The sequence below is a fragment of the Varanus komodoensis genome, unplaced genomic scaffold (assembly GCF_004798865.1).
Source record: "Varanus komodoensis strain SLA01 unplaced genomic scaffold, ASM479886v1 scaffold59_1, whole genome shotgun sequence".
Classification (NCBI taxonomy): Eukaryota; Metazoa; Chordata; class Lepidosauria; order Squamata; family Varanidae; genus Varanus; species Varanus komodoensis.
The window spans coordinates 3,867,309-3,882,296 of NW_025336221.1; the positions used below are offsets into that span (position 1 = coordinate 3,867,309).

Sequence of the window (14,988 nt, forward strand, 5' to 3'; positions counted from 1 at the left end):
TCGGAGGCTCGGGAGGACATGGCTGCCCTAGAGAAGGATTATGAGGAGGTTGGGGCAGACAGTGCTGATGGAGAGGATGATGGGGAAGAATACTAATTTCATGTTAGGGTTGTTTTCTGCTTTCACACTCCTGCCTCCTTCTGGATTCCTGTTGTTTCCCATTGTGTCGATGCTCATTAAAGGCCTTATTCAGTTGAAAGCAGTCTTGTTCCTTTCTTTATAGAACAAGTTATGCCCTGTCTTATAGAGCTGTGCAGAGCCTGTAGACCAGGGGCCTCTCATGGGCTGGTGTTAGCTGAGAACATACTTGTTGAATGTTTGAATAGGACTGGCAAGGCTGTTGAATTGGCAAAGCTTGAATGGCTCTGCATCTGGCCAACACGAGCATTCACAAACCCAGTCAAGCATGCAGGAGCAGTGACCTACAAATCTGCAGCTCCTGAGCAATTTTCTTGTGGTGGCAGGAGGGCTACTGGGTCCTAATCAGACACGATTGCACTTTGCAAAGCTGCCTTTATCTGGTTACATACTAATTGACTAATACAAATATATGTTTTCCTTTCCAAATGGTGTTATAAAGAATCTTCCTCATGGGTCATTGCAAGAATGAACTCCAAGAAAAGATATGTTCTTAAAACATGATTAAAAAGTTGTCACATCTTGCAAACATTTGTGAGGTTTCCTTGACAGCAAGCCACTGCTGCAGAAAGACTCCGGGATTTACTTTTGCAGCTTTAGTTTTGATCTATATGCTTAATCACTGAATAGTTATGAACCACATGCACTGAAGTCCATGGGGCTTGCCATGGTAGGGGTAGCATCTCTTAGATAAACTTTCTGTGGCTTTATGGAATTGTAAACAGAATCACTGTAAATGAACTGCCTTCACCGCAATATTTACAAAACCCAATTGGAAAGGTTATTGTAGGTCTTTTAAAATGTATTTTTACTATGCAATGCAGAAGCAAAACTGAGCCATTCGAGAAGAAAAAAATCCATTTTTTGAATGACTTAAAGATCTGTAACACTAGTTATGGATAGTATAAATCCCTGTGTATTTATAGCATACTACTGTTAGTGAAAATAATTCTGCATATATTTCAACAAAGGCATCTACATATTCCATATATTTATCCATTTGTAAATTATACCTAAAAGCCACCTGTTCAAAAGCTGAAAGTTCTATTAAGACCTCACCCTTAGTAGTACTGTAGGTGACTTTATAATTCATGTTCTAATATTAGTATTTTAGTGCTGAAAGGCTGTAGAAAATCCTTTTGCATTAAATTCCAAGAGATGGTTAGATAATTCATATGGTTGTGTGTATCGTTAAATATTGAAGGTAATATTTTAGTATCTGAATTATTTGTCCAGTTGCAAAGTCGTGCCCGACTCTCCACAACCCCATGGGCAACATTCCTCCAGGTATCTGAACACATGAAGAAAAGAAGCACTAGTAGCTTTACACCTACAGCTGGTCAGTTTAAGCCATTATCAAAGTGATGTTGTGGTATCCATTTTTGCTGAATTAAGTGCAGCTTTAAGATCCATGATGCCTTGGGAATAATGAAACATTCAATTGTTGAGGCAAAATGAGGTGCTCCAGATTGTTATTCCATCCTTGGTGGGGTTCTCGCATATCACATTTATTCACCAATAATGTTGATACGCATGAATAGCAGGCCAGTGTTGTTCCTTAAGGCTCACTCAATACTTCCAGTGACACACAGCTCTGAAGCTGTAAAAGCAACAGGACATGAACTGGGTTCTAACATTTAAGTGGTACATTCTGCCAGAGATGGTAACTTACAATTAGTGTACAAACCAGAAAATGGTGTGAGAAAAATCGCTGATCTAAAGTAAAAATCAGCCAAACCCCATTAAATGTTTTCGTAAAAGCTTTAAAATCCAGATTTCCCCATAAATGTTGCATGTGAAAATGTCAAACTGCAGTTGATGTGAAAATTTGTATAAAAGCCAAGACAGAAGACAAGCTGTGAAGTAAGATCATCAGCACAAAGGAGAAGTATATATTCTAATACTTTATGCACAAATCCATGACTGTTAAGGTTTTGTCCAACAACACATGACCAGGGTTCCAAACCCAAATTGAGTTCTTGATGGGGGAAAGAGGACAGATCCCTTTGTGGAAGGCTGCTTGGCTTTGCTCATACTCGATACCTTGACTCTCCCAGGTTTATATTGATCCGTGTGTGTGTGTAAAACACCACAGGCTTGTTCGAGACTGCTCATAAGCAAGAAAAGACTAATAGTGGAAGTGCTATACTGGTTGGGGGTGGGAAGTGGGGAGAAGAAACAATGTGTTTTAGGATAGGTACAAATATAATAATGGAAGAGAGAAGTGACTTCTACTTAGAAAACATGGCGTCCAAAAGAAAGTGGTGGTTGTTTTCACAGTGAGATGGTTGTGCTACATGGTACCTTCTAACTACCCTTCCATAAAAGGAGATGAGCTTCAGCTTTTGGGTGGAATAAAAATGTAATTAATACATAAACTATTCTGAAGTTGTTTACATTTGCAAAGCAAGCATTCAGCACTTCAGGGCTAGATCTGGTATTTAATGAGGTGCAGAGAGTGGATGAATTCCAATAGTTTCCATTTTAGCACCTAACCCTGTACTGCTCTGTAAGTCAGGGATGGACAGCTGATGGCTCTTAAGATGTTCTAGCAGATCCTTTCCATGGTTAGGGATGATGAGAGTTATAGCAAAAATCATAGGGTGGGGGGGGTGCATGTTGGCTGTTTGTGCTATATAATGCTTTAGCTGTGCTGAAAAGGCAATAAAATATTTCTTTGCATTGTCAAAGACACAGTTAGCAATATGAACAAAAAGTGAACTGAAAGCAGTACTCTATTGTACACACTATGCAGTGATCAAAAAGGACCTAGAAGATGCTTTCACAGCATCAGGCTGCTCTTTTAAGCACTTCAGTAGGTTTATGTGACCAGCTTCTGTGTACAGCTATGAAGGCATCCCAGTATCAATGCATTTGTAGGTAAGGTGAATGTGCCATTGTGCAGGGCTTCTAGTCCTGCATATCAAAACTTGCTTTATTCTTGTCTTTTGCCTGTAGATTTTGGCCTCTTCTAGTCCAACAAGCAACATAAATGGATGGATGAATATTGCTAAGTCTGCAACTTGGAATTCCGCCCCTGATGCAAGAAAAGAAAGGCTTCTGCCAAATGGTTTTCTGGGTGACAGAATAATTAAAGGGACTGTGAATTTGAATGGATACACTAATGATTGCAGTTGCTTTAAGCTCTGCTGCAGACATTTCTACATAAATACAAACCCAGTATTGGACAGAGAGTCTGCTTTGCCTCTCTTGGGAGAAGGGATGTGTCGTGTATTTTTATGATGTCTGGCTAAAATGTATTACAGCCTGCTCCAAAGGTTGGTCATGTGGTGTTCATGACAACCGGGATGCCTCCACGTCCCTACCACCCTTTGCTAAACTTTAATTTAGCAAATTTAAAAATATGCTTATATTTTATATTTGGTAGCTGGCATCGCTTCAAAGTGAAGCAGGCGCCTCCAGTTGCTGCCATCTGAACCACTGATGAAAATACCTCTGGGCAGGTCCCCTGTCTCTGACTATGCCTGCCTGGAAAGGATCTGCTAGAACATCTCGAGAGCCATAAGCCAATCTCTGGTTATGCCCAGGACAGTTCCTCAAATATCTCTACATGTCCATAGGCTGCCAGTGTACGCCATTCCTTTGCTTTGTCCTTTTTGCACCCATCAAAGCCCATCTATACGCAGGGAACCCTTGACAACTGGCTTCAGGTGCGACACAGCAACTAAAATCTGCCAATTTATTTACAAGGTCTCACACAAATCAGGCTTGTGAAGGGCTGCTCCTACTTGAGACCTGGGCTGTCCAAAACGGGATTGGTGCCCACTTAAACACACCGGGCGCGGTGTCACGGTTTGGCCAGACACCACCAGTGAATTCTTGCACGCACACAAAAGGCTTGAGTCATCCTTTGTCTAGACCGAGCAGAGGTAGGAGGAGGAGAGGCCAGGGCGGTCCGCTCCCGTGAGCGGCTGCAGTATCATGGCGTACTATGCCCAGTAGGCGGCAGTCAAGGTCATCCCGTTTTTCTGTTGCATTCCTCCCTTGTAGAAAATAAAGTTCTCTACTCGCTGTTTTCGAATAGCGCCAAGAAGCGTCTTCTTACTATCTTCCCATCCGCTTTTTAAACGTACTAAAGGCAACCTCAACTGCTTGTGCGCATACCGCTCATTGTATCATGGTCAAGGCAGAGCTCCAAAACTAGCTCTTCGTATTCCGTGCTGAGATCTAGCTGCGTCTGGCCTCAGCCATCATGTGGCTGGCTCGGAGCGTGGCTTCACCCACGGTGAGCCTGGCGTTGGAAGCAAAACAGGAGTGCGCAGATGCTCTTTCCGCCTACTCCAGTTTTCGTATGCAAGGAAAAGCGTGAGCACAGACCTGGTCAGAAACCGTCCCTCCCGTAGGGCTTGCGAAGGCAAGACAGAGGAACAATCGCTAAAGGCGCCACCACCAGCTCCATCTTTGCAAGGTTGGATCTCACGCTTCCTCTATCGCATCAGCTACTCAAAAGGAAGAGATGCCCCTGGCACATGCGGAGCGGGGCCGCTCGTAGCCAGAAAGAGCTTCTCACCCCACTCTGCCCCACCATGTAGTTCGGTGCACCGCCGCGCCCTCTAGCGCCACGCCTGGAGCTCAACTGGAGGTCGGAAAGGGAAAGGACTCGCACTTAGCAAGCCGCGCCCACATTGCGGCTTTCAGTATTTACCGCCTCACGAGAATTCTCTGCAACGAGGCGGTGTCCAGCTGCGCCTAGGCCGGGGGTGATGGAGGTGATGGGCGGGAGAGGCCGACCCACCGGGAGCTTCGCCGCCCCTTCCTCAAGGCACGGCGATTGGCTTGGGTCCCACAGGCCGCCCTAGCAACAGCAGTCGCTGGGAGCACGATCCGCCGCCAACAGGCATCGATCTGGCGCGATGAACGCCGCATGGGTCGATGGGGGCATCGGGGCTAGCGCCAGACGCTGCGCAAGTCGGGGGCGGGGACAGGCACAGCCCAGCAGCAGCAGCAGCAGCAGCAGCAGCAGCAGCAGGAGCCGGGCGGCCTAATAGGACTGGGAGCTCTTCGCTAGGATGGGGTAGTTGAGCCACACCTGGAGGGAGATGCCTGGCTTGATGGGCCTCTGAAGGAAGACCGTGCCCCGAGCAAGCGTCAGAGGATTTGTAATCGGCAGCTGTGGGTTCAGTGTCACCTCTGCAGCGAACCTGGTGGGGGGCAGCGCTGTGCAAAGGATTCCAAGGGTAGTTGGACTCTAGAGTTGCAAAGGGGAGAACTGACAGCTTTACCTTTTACTCTTAATTATTCCTAGTACAGAGTTTGCCTTTTTCTCACCAGCTGCACTCTGGGTCAAAAGTTTCATTAAGCTGTTCATCACGACCCTAAGATCTTTTTCTTGGTCACTCATGCTATCTCAGACCCCATCTGCTTAAACCAGAATTTGGGATTTTCTGGGTAAACTTGCAGCATGTGACACTTTCTAACACTGAACTTTTATTTGCCGACTGGAGGCCATTCTCATAGTTTGGAGAGATCCTTCTGGAGTGCTTCACAATTCCTTTATATAACCCTAATAATTTGGTGTTACTGGCAAACATGGCTATTGTTATCCTCCCAATTCCAGATCATTGACTTGAAAAGCACTGGTCCCAGTGCAGATCCCTGAGGGCCCCACTGCTGGACATCCCACTGGGAGAAATTCTTGTTACTCCTTCTCTCTGCTTTCTGTTCTTTAATGAAAGACTGATCCATAAAAGCAAATCTCTTCTTGCATGACAGCTAAGTTTCCTCCTGTGTCTCTAGTGAGGGCCCTTCTCAAAAGCCTTGTTGTTCACGATAAAAATGGGGGTAAGGTGCTTTGAGGTAGGAGTTGTTGGCATCTGTGCAGACCCACATCCCAGCAGGCAGCCTAATCTCACCCACCAGCCCAGCTCTCCTCCTTGCAGAGTATGTCTGTTCATCTGTTCTCTGAGGCTGCAGCTGGTGCCCTGGACAAGGAGACTTTGCAACACCCTCTGCTCACCTTATGCTCTGAGCAGTTACAGAAACTGAATGGGTTTCAGTGGCGGCAGGTGGGCCTGCTCTGGGAGGGGGCTGTGGTCACAAGGGCACTCCAAAAATGGAAACCTGCACTACTTGGAACATTCAAGAGCATTAGATAAATGCTGGAATGTCTATAGATGTCTGGTCTAAATATGGCTCCAGTTAATGAATGGAAAAGCACTCTGCTCATGCTCTGCGGCTTTTTTCATGGCGTCCTGTGTGCTAAGGCTAAGTACTGCCATTCAAACCTGATTCTGTAGCTCAGCCATTGCCCTGGGAACCAAAGAGCTAAACGTTCAAAGTCACCAATTGTTCCGTTGTAATAAAAGACCAGGGGGCAAACTGGGCTGTAAAAAGCCTAAATGAAAGGGAGGTTGGTGGAACTCGTCCATTCCCTGAAAGTCTGGCTCAGGCATCGGCAAATGTATTTTCTATTCCATTTACAGAGGTATAGTCAATCCCTGGTGCTTGACACATATATTTATATAGTATATATCTCACTAGAAATATGTGCATGCACATATCTATAATCAAGTATGAATAGCAGCTTTCTCCCCCCACTTCCCCTTTCCCGTCCTTATTTCAGGCTGATAGAGTGGGGACAACAGTCAGGAGGGTGGGTTTTTCCCTCTCAGTGAACACATGGATATAATTTTTTAAGCTGTGGCTACTAAGCCCATGGGGGAGCTGGGTGGGCTTAATGATCAGATGAAGAAGTTTCACAGAATCGCTTAGTGTTTGTGTAATGACCAGTGAGGGAATTTCAGGGAATAGGAGGGGGAGGTTCAGCATCATAAGCCACAACCTTCACCTAACTAGTACCAGTTCCCTTCCTGCTACTGCTCAGAATTATTTTAGTCTAAGACGCCAAATATCATTCTTACATGCTAGTGGGTCTATTAAGATGGTAGATTTAGTTTACTAAATTAAAACGTTTGCTTCAGCTTTTTCACACGTTAAGTCTAATATTGCCAAAAGAAAAACATGATGCTTTATCAACTACCTTGCATCTCCAAATGACAGATTAAATCCCTGACAATTGTACCATGACTACTTTCTTCTCCAGGTTCCTTGATGAAACGCCTCTCCCTTCTTCCTGTCCTCATTAAATGTCATTTTATGACTGATTTTAAAAAATCATTTCTATATCTTTCCTCTTTAATGGGATGGAGCCAGCAAAGGAAAATGAGGTGGGTGCATACCGCTGCCACGAATTGGAGCAGATGTTCTTGGCCCATTCTACTTTCCACATCTGGAGCCAGACAAATGCTATTTTCGATTGCCCCAGTTCACGTATTGCTCTAATGTGGATTTTGGATCTTTTCTTATAGCCATGATTTGTTTAATGGCCCTTTACTATTTTTTCTCAGTTATTCCTTTTCTCAAAGAGTTCTGGGCAATAAATTTAATGAAAATCTACTTCACCAGCATCAGGATTACCACATTTAAGATAAGTATACAGAAAGGACTGTTACACAAGGTCTTTGCCATGAGGGAAAAAAATGGTCACCCGCATCATGGCATGCCTGATGTATGTGGTAGCCGATCTCTGCAGATGGCCATAGTGCATGAAGATTTCAGCTCTGGTGCATTTCTCTTTTCCCGACATCATTTTTCAATTTGAAAATATGGATACATTCTGGATATTTGCAGAAGTATTTACTCCACATGTTTTCATAAATATAAAAATATAAGTGGAAAGGGATAAGAATCACTAGAAAATTGACCCTGGTGACATCAGTATCGAATATGTAGGTCAGCAAGGGGGATTTATGCCCTAAATACTGGCTTTTGTGTCATCTGCAATTAAATTGAATGTTTGGTTTTGCAGGATGGGCTGGAAGCAAGCAGCAGTGCAGAGTTTGGCAGTTTACAACGCAGCTGAAGGGGTTGTCTAGGCCATGGGGCATTTGCTCTTGGTTTGCCCTTCATGCTGGGCCAAACTAAGATTCCAGGATACTTTTCAGCAAAGTCATCCTTGTGGTGGAAATTGGATACATGGGGGGAGGGATCTTTTGAGTCTTAGGCCAGTGGTTGCCCAGCCACCTGCCCTGCCTCAGCCGAAAGAGCTGAGGAGAGGACCTCATTCCTGAGCAAGCATATTTCACAGGCCACTCTGGGATTTGGGGCAGCTGCTGTGCCTCAAACTCAGGTATGTGGTTATGGATAGGGATGGCAGGTCATCACCTCATGCTCATCTGTCCTCGTGGTCAGTTGGGCAATTTGGCTCTGCTGCATATGTCAGCCTTCTCGCTGAGCTAGGACGCCAGGAGGAAGAGGAGGAGATGTTGCCACCTCTGGTCTCCTCCATTTCCAGCATATTTGTGTCTTCCTATATGTGTCATTCTGTACAAGTTCAGACTGTGCGTTCCTCTAGGCAGTGCCATTAATTTTGTCTAGCAGAGAGAAGGCAATTTTTATTCTTTCTCTACTACAGTTAATCTTCTAGGAGTAAGGTTTATCTTCTCTTTCTCCACCCCCTTTTTTAAACAGAAGAGCAATCAATCATGTGGCCATCGACCTGCAGCTGAAAGTGGTACAGTCCTGCCAGAAGTTAACTACCTTGGTGAAAATGAGGCCAAAGACCAAAACCTCCTTCAGAAATTACATGAATAAAGGGGCTGTAAGGCTGACTGGCTCCTCACCAGCCCCTGAGAAACCATACTTCCAGAAAGGAGTTAGCTAGTCATTCGGGGATTGGTGCGCCCAAGAGGGTGCCCCACCCTCAGAAAATAATATCACAAATTCCCCTGTTGGTTTTTCATTATTGCTAGGATGCACACACATTTCCCTGACTGCTTCCTAAATAAGCAGCATTAAAAATTAAAGTTAGGATTTCACTTGCTTCAGCAGCCAGCCTTTAGCAAAGGCCTTCTTTCCTCTGGCCGGTCTGGCTGCAAATGATCCATTAACGGTAAAAATCCAATACAGTTGGCATTTAGCAGATGTTTCAATTGCTTTGTTTCTCTCGCTCTCTCAACCCTGCCCAGCCCCCTTAGCTGTGCTTTGGGCACATTTAAAGTCCCTCAGCAAATATATTCAATTGCCTGGCTTTCCGGCAAGTGGCTGGCACAATTCTCAGACATAGTGGGGGTGGTGGCAGAACAGAGGCTCAGGGATGAGTGCGCAGCAAACGACTGACCAACAGGACGTGCGCTACCCCCTGCCTGCTCTTCTTTTCTGAGCCTTTCCCCTCACCAATGATCTCCTTGTTCTTATATGTGCACTGCCAGTCTCTGTGTTTGCATGTCGGCTTCTTTAGCATGGCCAAAACCAGATCAAACCCTCAGCAGCATTAGAAAAGGTAGACTAGCTTTATTGCTGGCTGCAGGGAGTTTAGGACAGAGGCTTATAATGCTCATTGGAGTCATTTGGAGTTCAGATACCATGCCCAAAACACAGCGATTAATTGGTATTACTGAACCATCCAAATAAGACTGAGATTCTGCTCGAAGGTTGTAGAACATATTAAAGGCGGCCAGCCTGCACCCTGTTTAATCCATAGCTGGAAATTCTCCCATAAAGCCCTCTGGCTTTTGCCTTCAACTCACAATAGCTCACAATACCTTTGGGCACACATCCGAGGCCTAAGAACTTGGGGAGGGGAGAGACTGGCTGAGGATGGCACCACTTTAATTCTTCAGGTGCATGGAAACAGTGGCCTGGAGTAAAGGGGAGTGATGGAGGGGCTGCCTGGCCCAGCCTGTCACCATCTTAATGCCACGCCAGCACCCTTGGGTCCTTCCCAGGTCATGAAGTTGCTCTGCAGTGCTGTACTGGGGCTTAGCGGCATTGTGCAGTTATAAAATGATGGCAGTTCCAGCCAGTCTAGCATTCCTCTTCTTAGTGCTGGACACTACAGGAAGAAGCTCCTGGTGGCTCAGCTGAAGCTGCCACTCTTCCCGCTGCCCTGGCTCAGCCCTGCCGCTTCTCTGTGCTTCTCCTCATCGCTGCCCATAAAGCTTCTTTCAGGGACCACCAAAGAGCACCTTACAGAAAGCTTTTGCAAATCTGGCAGCTAGCCCTGTCTTTATTTTTTACTTATTTAACTTGCATTCCTCCTTTCCACCAAAACGGCACTCGAGGCAGCTTTCCCTTTGCCTGCAGGCAAATTATTTCACTGTTCTTGTAGCTTGGTCCTTCATCGGCCTGACAGTCTCCCGCTCTCTTAAAATGCCTCTTTTAATGCTTAGAACTTCATCTCAGAACATGAACATCTGTGGTCTTCCAGAAGTGGTTGGATCCCCAGTTGCATTAGCCCCAGTCAACACAGGCAAAGGTTGGGGATGCTGGGAGTTGTACTCCAGCATCTGGAGGATCACGAGGGGGGTTTTTTCTGCTCCTGATTTAGATGTTGTCACTTGTTCATACTCCTGATGGAGGAATTCTCTATTGAAGAGGAGCCAGAACTTCCAGAGATAGAAAACAGCAAGTAACCACTCATGGAGGCCTGGGCAGCTTGAACCATTAGGGGCTGTGCCTGCAGTATGAGGGGAGTCCCACCTCTGAGGTTGAGGTTGCTTTTTAAACTGCTTTCCCTTGGTTATGGAACCTCCCTGCTACTGTCCCTCTTAGTCTGTTCTCATATGGGACTGAAACTTTTGCTCCTGTCTATTGCCTGGTTACTCAACTGGTCTATTGGAGTCATCCCTGTATTTGCCTAGCTCAGAGTCTGATGCAGCTAGAGCCGGGCACCACCTTTTGAACCTCATGAAAATGTACCTTGTTCCTGTAGCCTAACCACCCAATCCTCCACCCCTTCCCAAACCTAGTGCTCTTCAGGTGTGTTAGACCCTCACTTCCACCATTCCTAGTCTGGGAATAAAGGGCTTTGAGAGCACCAAGTTGGGGGAAGAACTGCCTTAGAGAAAGTACAATGTGATTTGTATACATTCGTTCCCTGTTGCCTCTGTCTGTTTGTGCTCCAATTTTCTGTCCTCTTTCTCCTCACCTCATAAAAAATAAATTGAAAACTCCTCAGGATAGAAGTCTGTCTTGGTTTGTTATTCTGCAAAGAGGCACTGTGGATAGCAGTAATGCGATCTATAAAAATAATAAATGCTCATTTTGAACTACATCTCAAATCACTTCCTGGGAGAGAAAACAGAATTAGCCAAACTCTTTCTGATCTGTCCCTGCAAGCTCTGTGTTATAGTCATTGTGTTTTATTTATCATGCCGAAAACATTTTCTGAGAGCTTTACAGTAATTATCTCACTAATCTTCAAATCAGTAGGTCATTCCTAGTGCCTGTTTTACAGCCGAAACACAGAAGCAGGGAGGAAGGGGGGGGGGGATCGTTGGAGTCTAAGATCATCACTGATGAGTCAGACCAAATGCCCACTCAGTCCAGCATTCTTCTCCAACAGTGGCCACCAACCTGCCTCTGGAGAGTCTACAATTTGGACAGGACTGCAGTAACACCCTCCAACAACTGGTATTGGGAAGCATCCAACCTCTGATACTAGAGGCTATCAATCAATCAATCAATCAATCAATTAAAAGCTCTTCTGTCCCGTCCCCTACAGAACATCTTGGGACATTCTCGGGATATTGCCAGCATGACTTATCCTTAGGGATCTGCCTAGTCCCCTCGTCCAAAGTTGATGCATTGCTGACACAGCCACTTCCCCCACTGGTCCAATGCACAGTATCCCATCGGCTTCTTCTTGTCCTCGGCTTCTTCTTGTCCTCGTTCCCTAGACACCTCATCCACCTCTCACTCCTGGGGTTACAGAACTACAGATCGCTGGCCGATTCCCACAGCGTGCAATTACAACGTGGCAGTGGTGAAAACCGCCATCAAAGATCACGCTTAGATGAATACCCTGTTATTACAGTTATATGCTGCATTCTTATTTTAGAGCTAATTTGCATGTTACACAGCACGGAGGCCATTTCAGGTACTCCACCTGCTGGCTGTTACATCATGGCACTGCAGCCATACAGAAAACCACTCCAACAAGTAGTGCAGTTAGATGATTTTAGATTCTGAACTTATGGGGGCAAGATGCTCTTTAGATGGTAATGTATATTCTACTTACTTTAGAACGCTGTGCTTGGGGGAAACCCCTAACTCACTCTGGGGTGCAGTCGCAGAGTTCTGCCCCCAAATCCAGCCAGAAGGTACCACCAACCTCAACTACAGACACAGGCATAAGATTCTAAACCATGTGATAAAGACAGCAGCCACAAAGGGGACAAGTCTATCTTAAGGGAAGTCTGCCTTGGTCTACTGCATAAGCTGTGGCTGAGGAGGATCTCTTTTTGACTTGAGCAGCAAGGGAATAATATAGAAACTCGAGTAACAGTGAGGGTAAGGTTTAATTTTTTGCTTGTCTTTTAATGCTGGCTGGCTCTTGGGGTGCTGCACTTTCTGCTGGTAAAGAAGGATCAGATCTCTTGGGTTATTTCTTTTTTGCTAAGCTCCATTAGTTGATAAGAGCAACAGAGGTTGCAGGCAGCCCTTGCCAAGCTGATTATCCAGCTTGTTCTACAATTGCCCTGATAAGACACATTCCTACCATCAGCCCCAGAAAGTTTATCTAAAATTTCTTTAATGTTGGTGTGCAAATTGCTTTAATAAAATTTCTCTCTCAAACCTTGGTTCAATCTTATTCCTAATATCAATCAGTAATGAGAGCAGAAAGAAAGGGAGACCATTAGTCTGAAAAATAGATATGATTATGATCTACTTGCGCTATTGTTCTCAATTGGTTGTACAATAGGAAACAGAATTTCATCGCCTGTGGACTACTGGTTAGAGCAGAGGTCTCCAACTAGTGGGTAGGGACCCAGAGATGGGTTGTGAGACCACTTTAGAGGGTTTGCCAGAAAGGAAGGAAGAAGGAAGGGACGGGAAGGGAGAGAAAAAGAGAAAAGAAAGAGGTTCTAAAGCTTCTAATGATACTTTACTCCTACAGTCTCCAAGGAGGCAGCTACAGGCACCAAGTCCTCCTTGGGGGTTTCTAGCCACACCTGCAAAGCTCTTTTCTCCTAGCCCCCTTTAGGTCTTAGGGTGCCAGGATTTTTATCTCCTCCTCCTCCTCCGCTGAAGTTGCCACTGTTGAGCTGTTCTGTGGGCAGGGAAAGTAGAAAGAGTTGCTTCCTTGTTCTGTCTAGCGTTCTTCCACCCTCACAATTCTTTCACCTTTGTTTTCTCTCCCTTCCCACTCCAAGCCTGTAACCTTGGTTTTTTCCTCAGCCCTTTGTTTATCGTTAAGTTGCCTTGAGATCTTTTTTTTCCCCTGCAGCTTATTAGCAGCGATGACAAAATTGTTCTGCCTGCACCACATGTGTTCAAGATTTGTTCTTTTTCTCCATCTATCCAAAAGAACACCAGGGAAGAAAAAGAGGCAGTGGAGGAGGCGGAAGCACAGTCCGATCTTCAGAGAGTGCGCTACAGAGAGAGCCTTTGGGTTATGGGGTGGCATGGAAATGGAATTAAATAATAAATGAATAAAGTGGCAGGAACAGATAGATCTAGCATGCAGTCCTTTGGCTCTCTGAGAAATGCTGGGGTTGTTGGACTTTTTCCCCAGGATGCACTCTTAGACATTAACAGGTTGGAGGGGAAAGAAATAGAGAGAATGCCAGGAAAGAAGAGCTGGGAGCCAGAAACATTAATGTGCATGTTTGTACACTCAGTGTCTGTCTGTCTGTCTCATACACACACACAATTTGCTGGAAGAAGCAGTTGGTATCAAAGACTGTTGGTAAAGTGGGGAGCAGCAGTTTCAGGCAAAGGCTTCTACAGGCAGCTCTTCAGATCAGAAACATTACTCTCTGTTGGCTGTGGTGTGGTTGCTCCTTAGAGCAATACACAATCATGCGCTGATGTGCATATGATGAGCAGGTGGGAGGATGCATCTCAGAGGATGGTGTGCCAACAACACCCATGTCCCTGCACCTGAACTTTTTTCTGTGCAGCCAGTGAGGTGGGGCACAGGAGGCTTTTATAATCAGTATGCAAATCAGTGTGTGAGTTTTGTTAGGCTGACTTGCATTTTTGGTTTGCAAATACATATGCATGCCCAATAGTTTCATGTTTGCCAGACAGACAAGCATCTTTACAAATGTACCTCATCTGAGGTACTGAGGAATCGCCCTTGCATTTCTCTGTCTCTCTCCTGCTTCTGATGTAGAAATTGGTAAAATGCAGAGTGTTATCAAAGGTTTTAGAACAATGTTAGATGGTTAGGATTCTCTGGGTGAAAGGTCTTACGCTAGAAGAGTTTGCACTCTTGTTTATCCCCTTTCCTAGGAAACTAGAGTGAACAGCAACAGCAAAAGGCTGAGGGAAGATTTCTTCTGGGGTTGTTCTTTTCCAACTAGTTATGATGCACAAGCCCTTCTTTTCTCTTTGCACCTTAGATTTCATTCTTGGAACATGCCATTCCCCATTCCAGGCAAGAAGCCCCCCTTATCCAACATGAGGATTACATCCCAACGCTTTAGGAAACAGACCTCTTATTTTTCCCTTAGGAATAAATATCAATTGGGATGCCCCATGCTTAGATAAAGGAAATAAGTGAGTTTAAGTTTCCATGTAAAATTAATTTTCCTGCTTGTGTACAATGCGGTGGCGGTGCTAATGCTTTTCTGCCTCAAATACAGGTCTTGCCTAGCAGGGATCTGCTGCCGCCAACACATCCTAACATACTAGTTGCCCCCCTCCAGTTTTTGTTGCCACAACTGAGTGGAAAATTAAGGGTTCTATGCAAGGTTAGCCTAAACTAAGTCCCATTCATTTCAATGGGCCTGTTCCTAAGTAGGACTGACACTGACTACAATCCCTGCTCTCCATCACCCCGGCCTTCCTCCCACCTCCCCGTTCTGCAAGAATTACATAACT

At 45.3% G+C, this 14,988-nt stretch overlaps 1 protein-coding gene across 1 annotated transcript in view; it reads left to right on the forward strand.

Annotated features, from left to right (window-relative positions):
• The window catches only part of LOC123033106 (tubulin alpha chain-like), a 14,388-nt gene extending 9,536 nt beyond the window's left edge, over positions 1–4,852 (forward strand). The window contains exon 5 of the mRNA XM_044449526.1: positions 4,692–4,852. Within this exon, the coding sequence (XP_044305461.1) occupies positions 4,692–4,852 (161 nt within the window). The remainder of the gene's footprint in view (positions 1–4,691) is intronic.
• Positions 4,853–14,988: the final 10,136 nt, after the last annotated feature.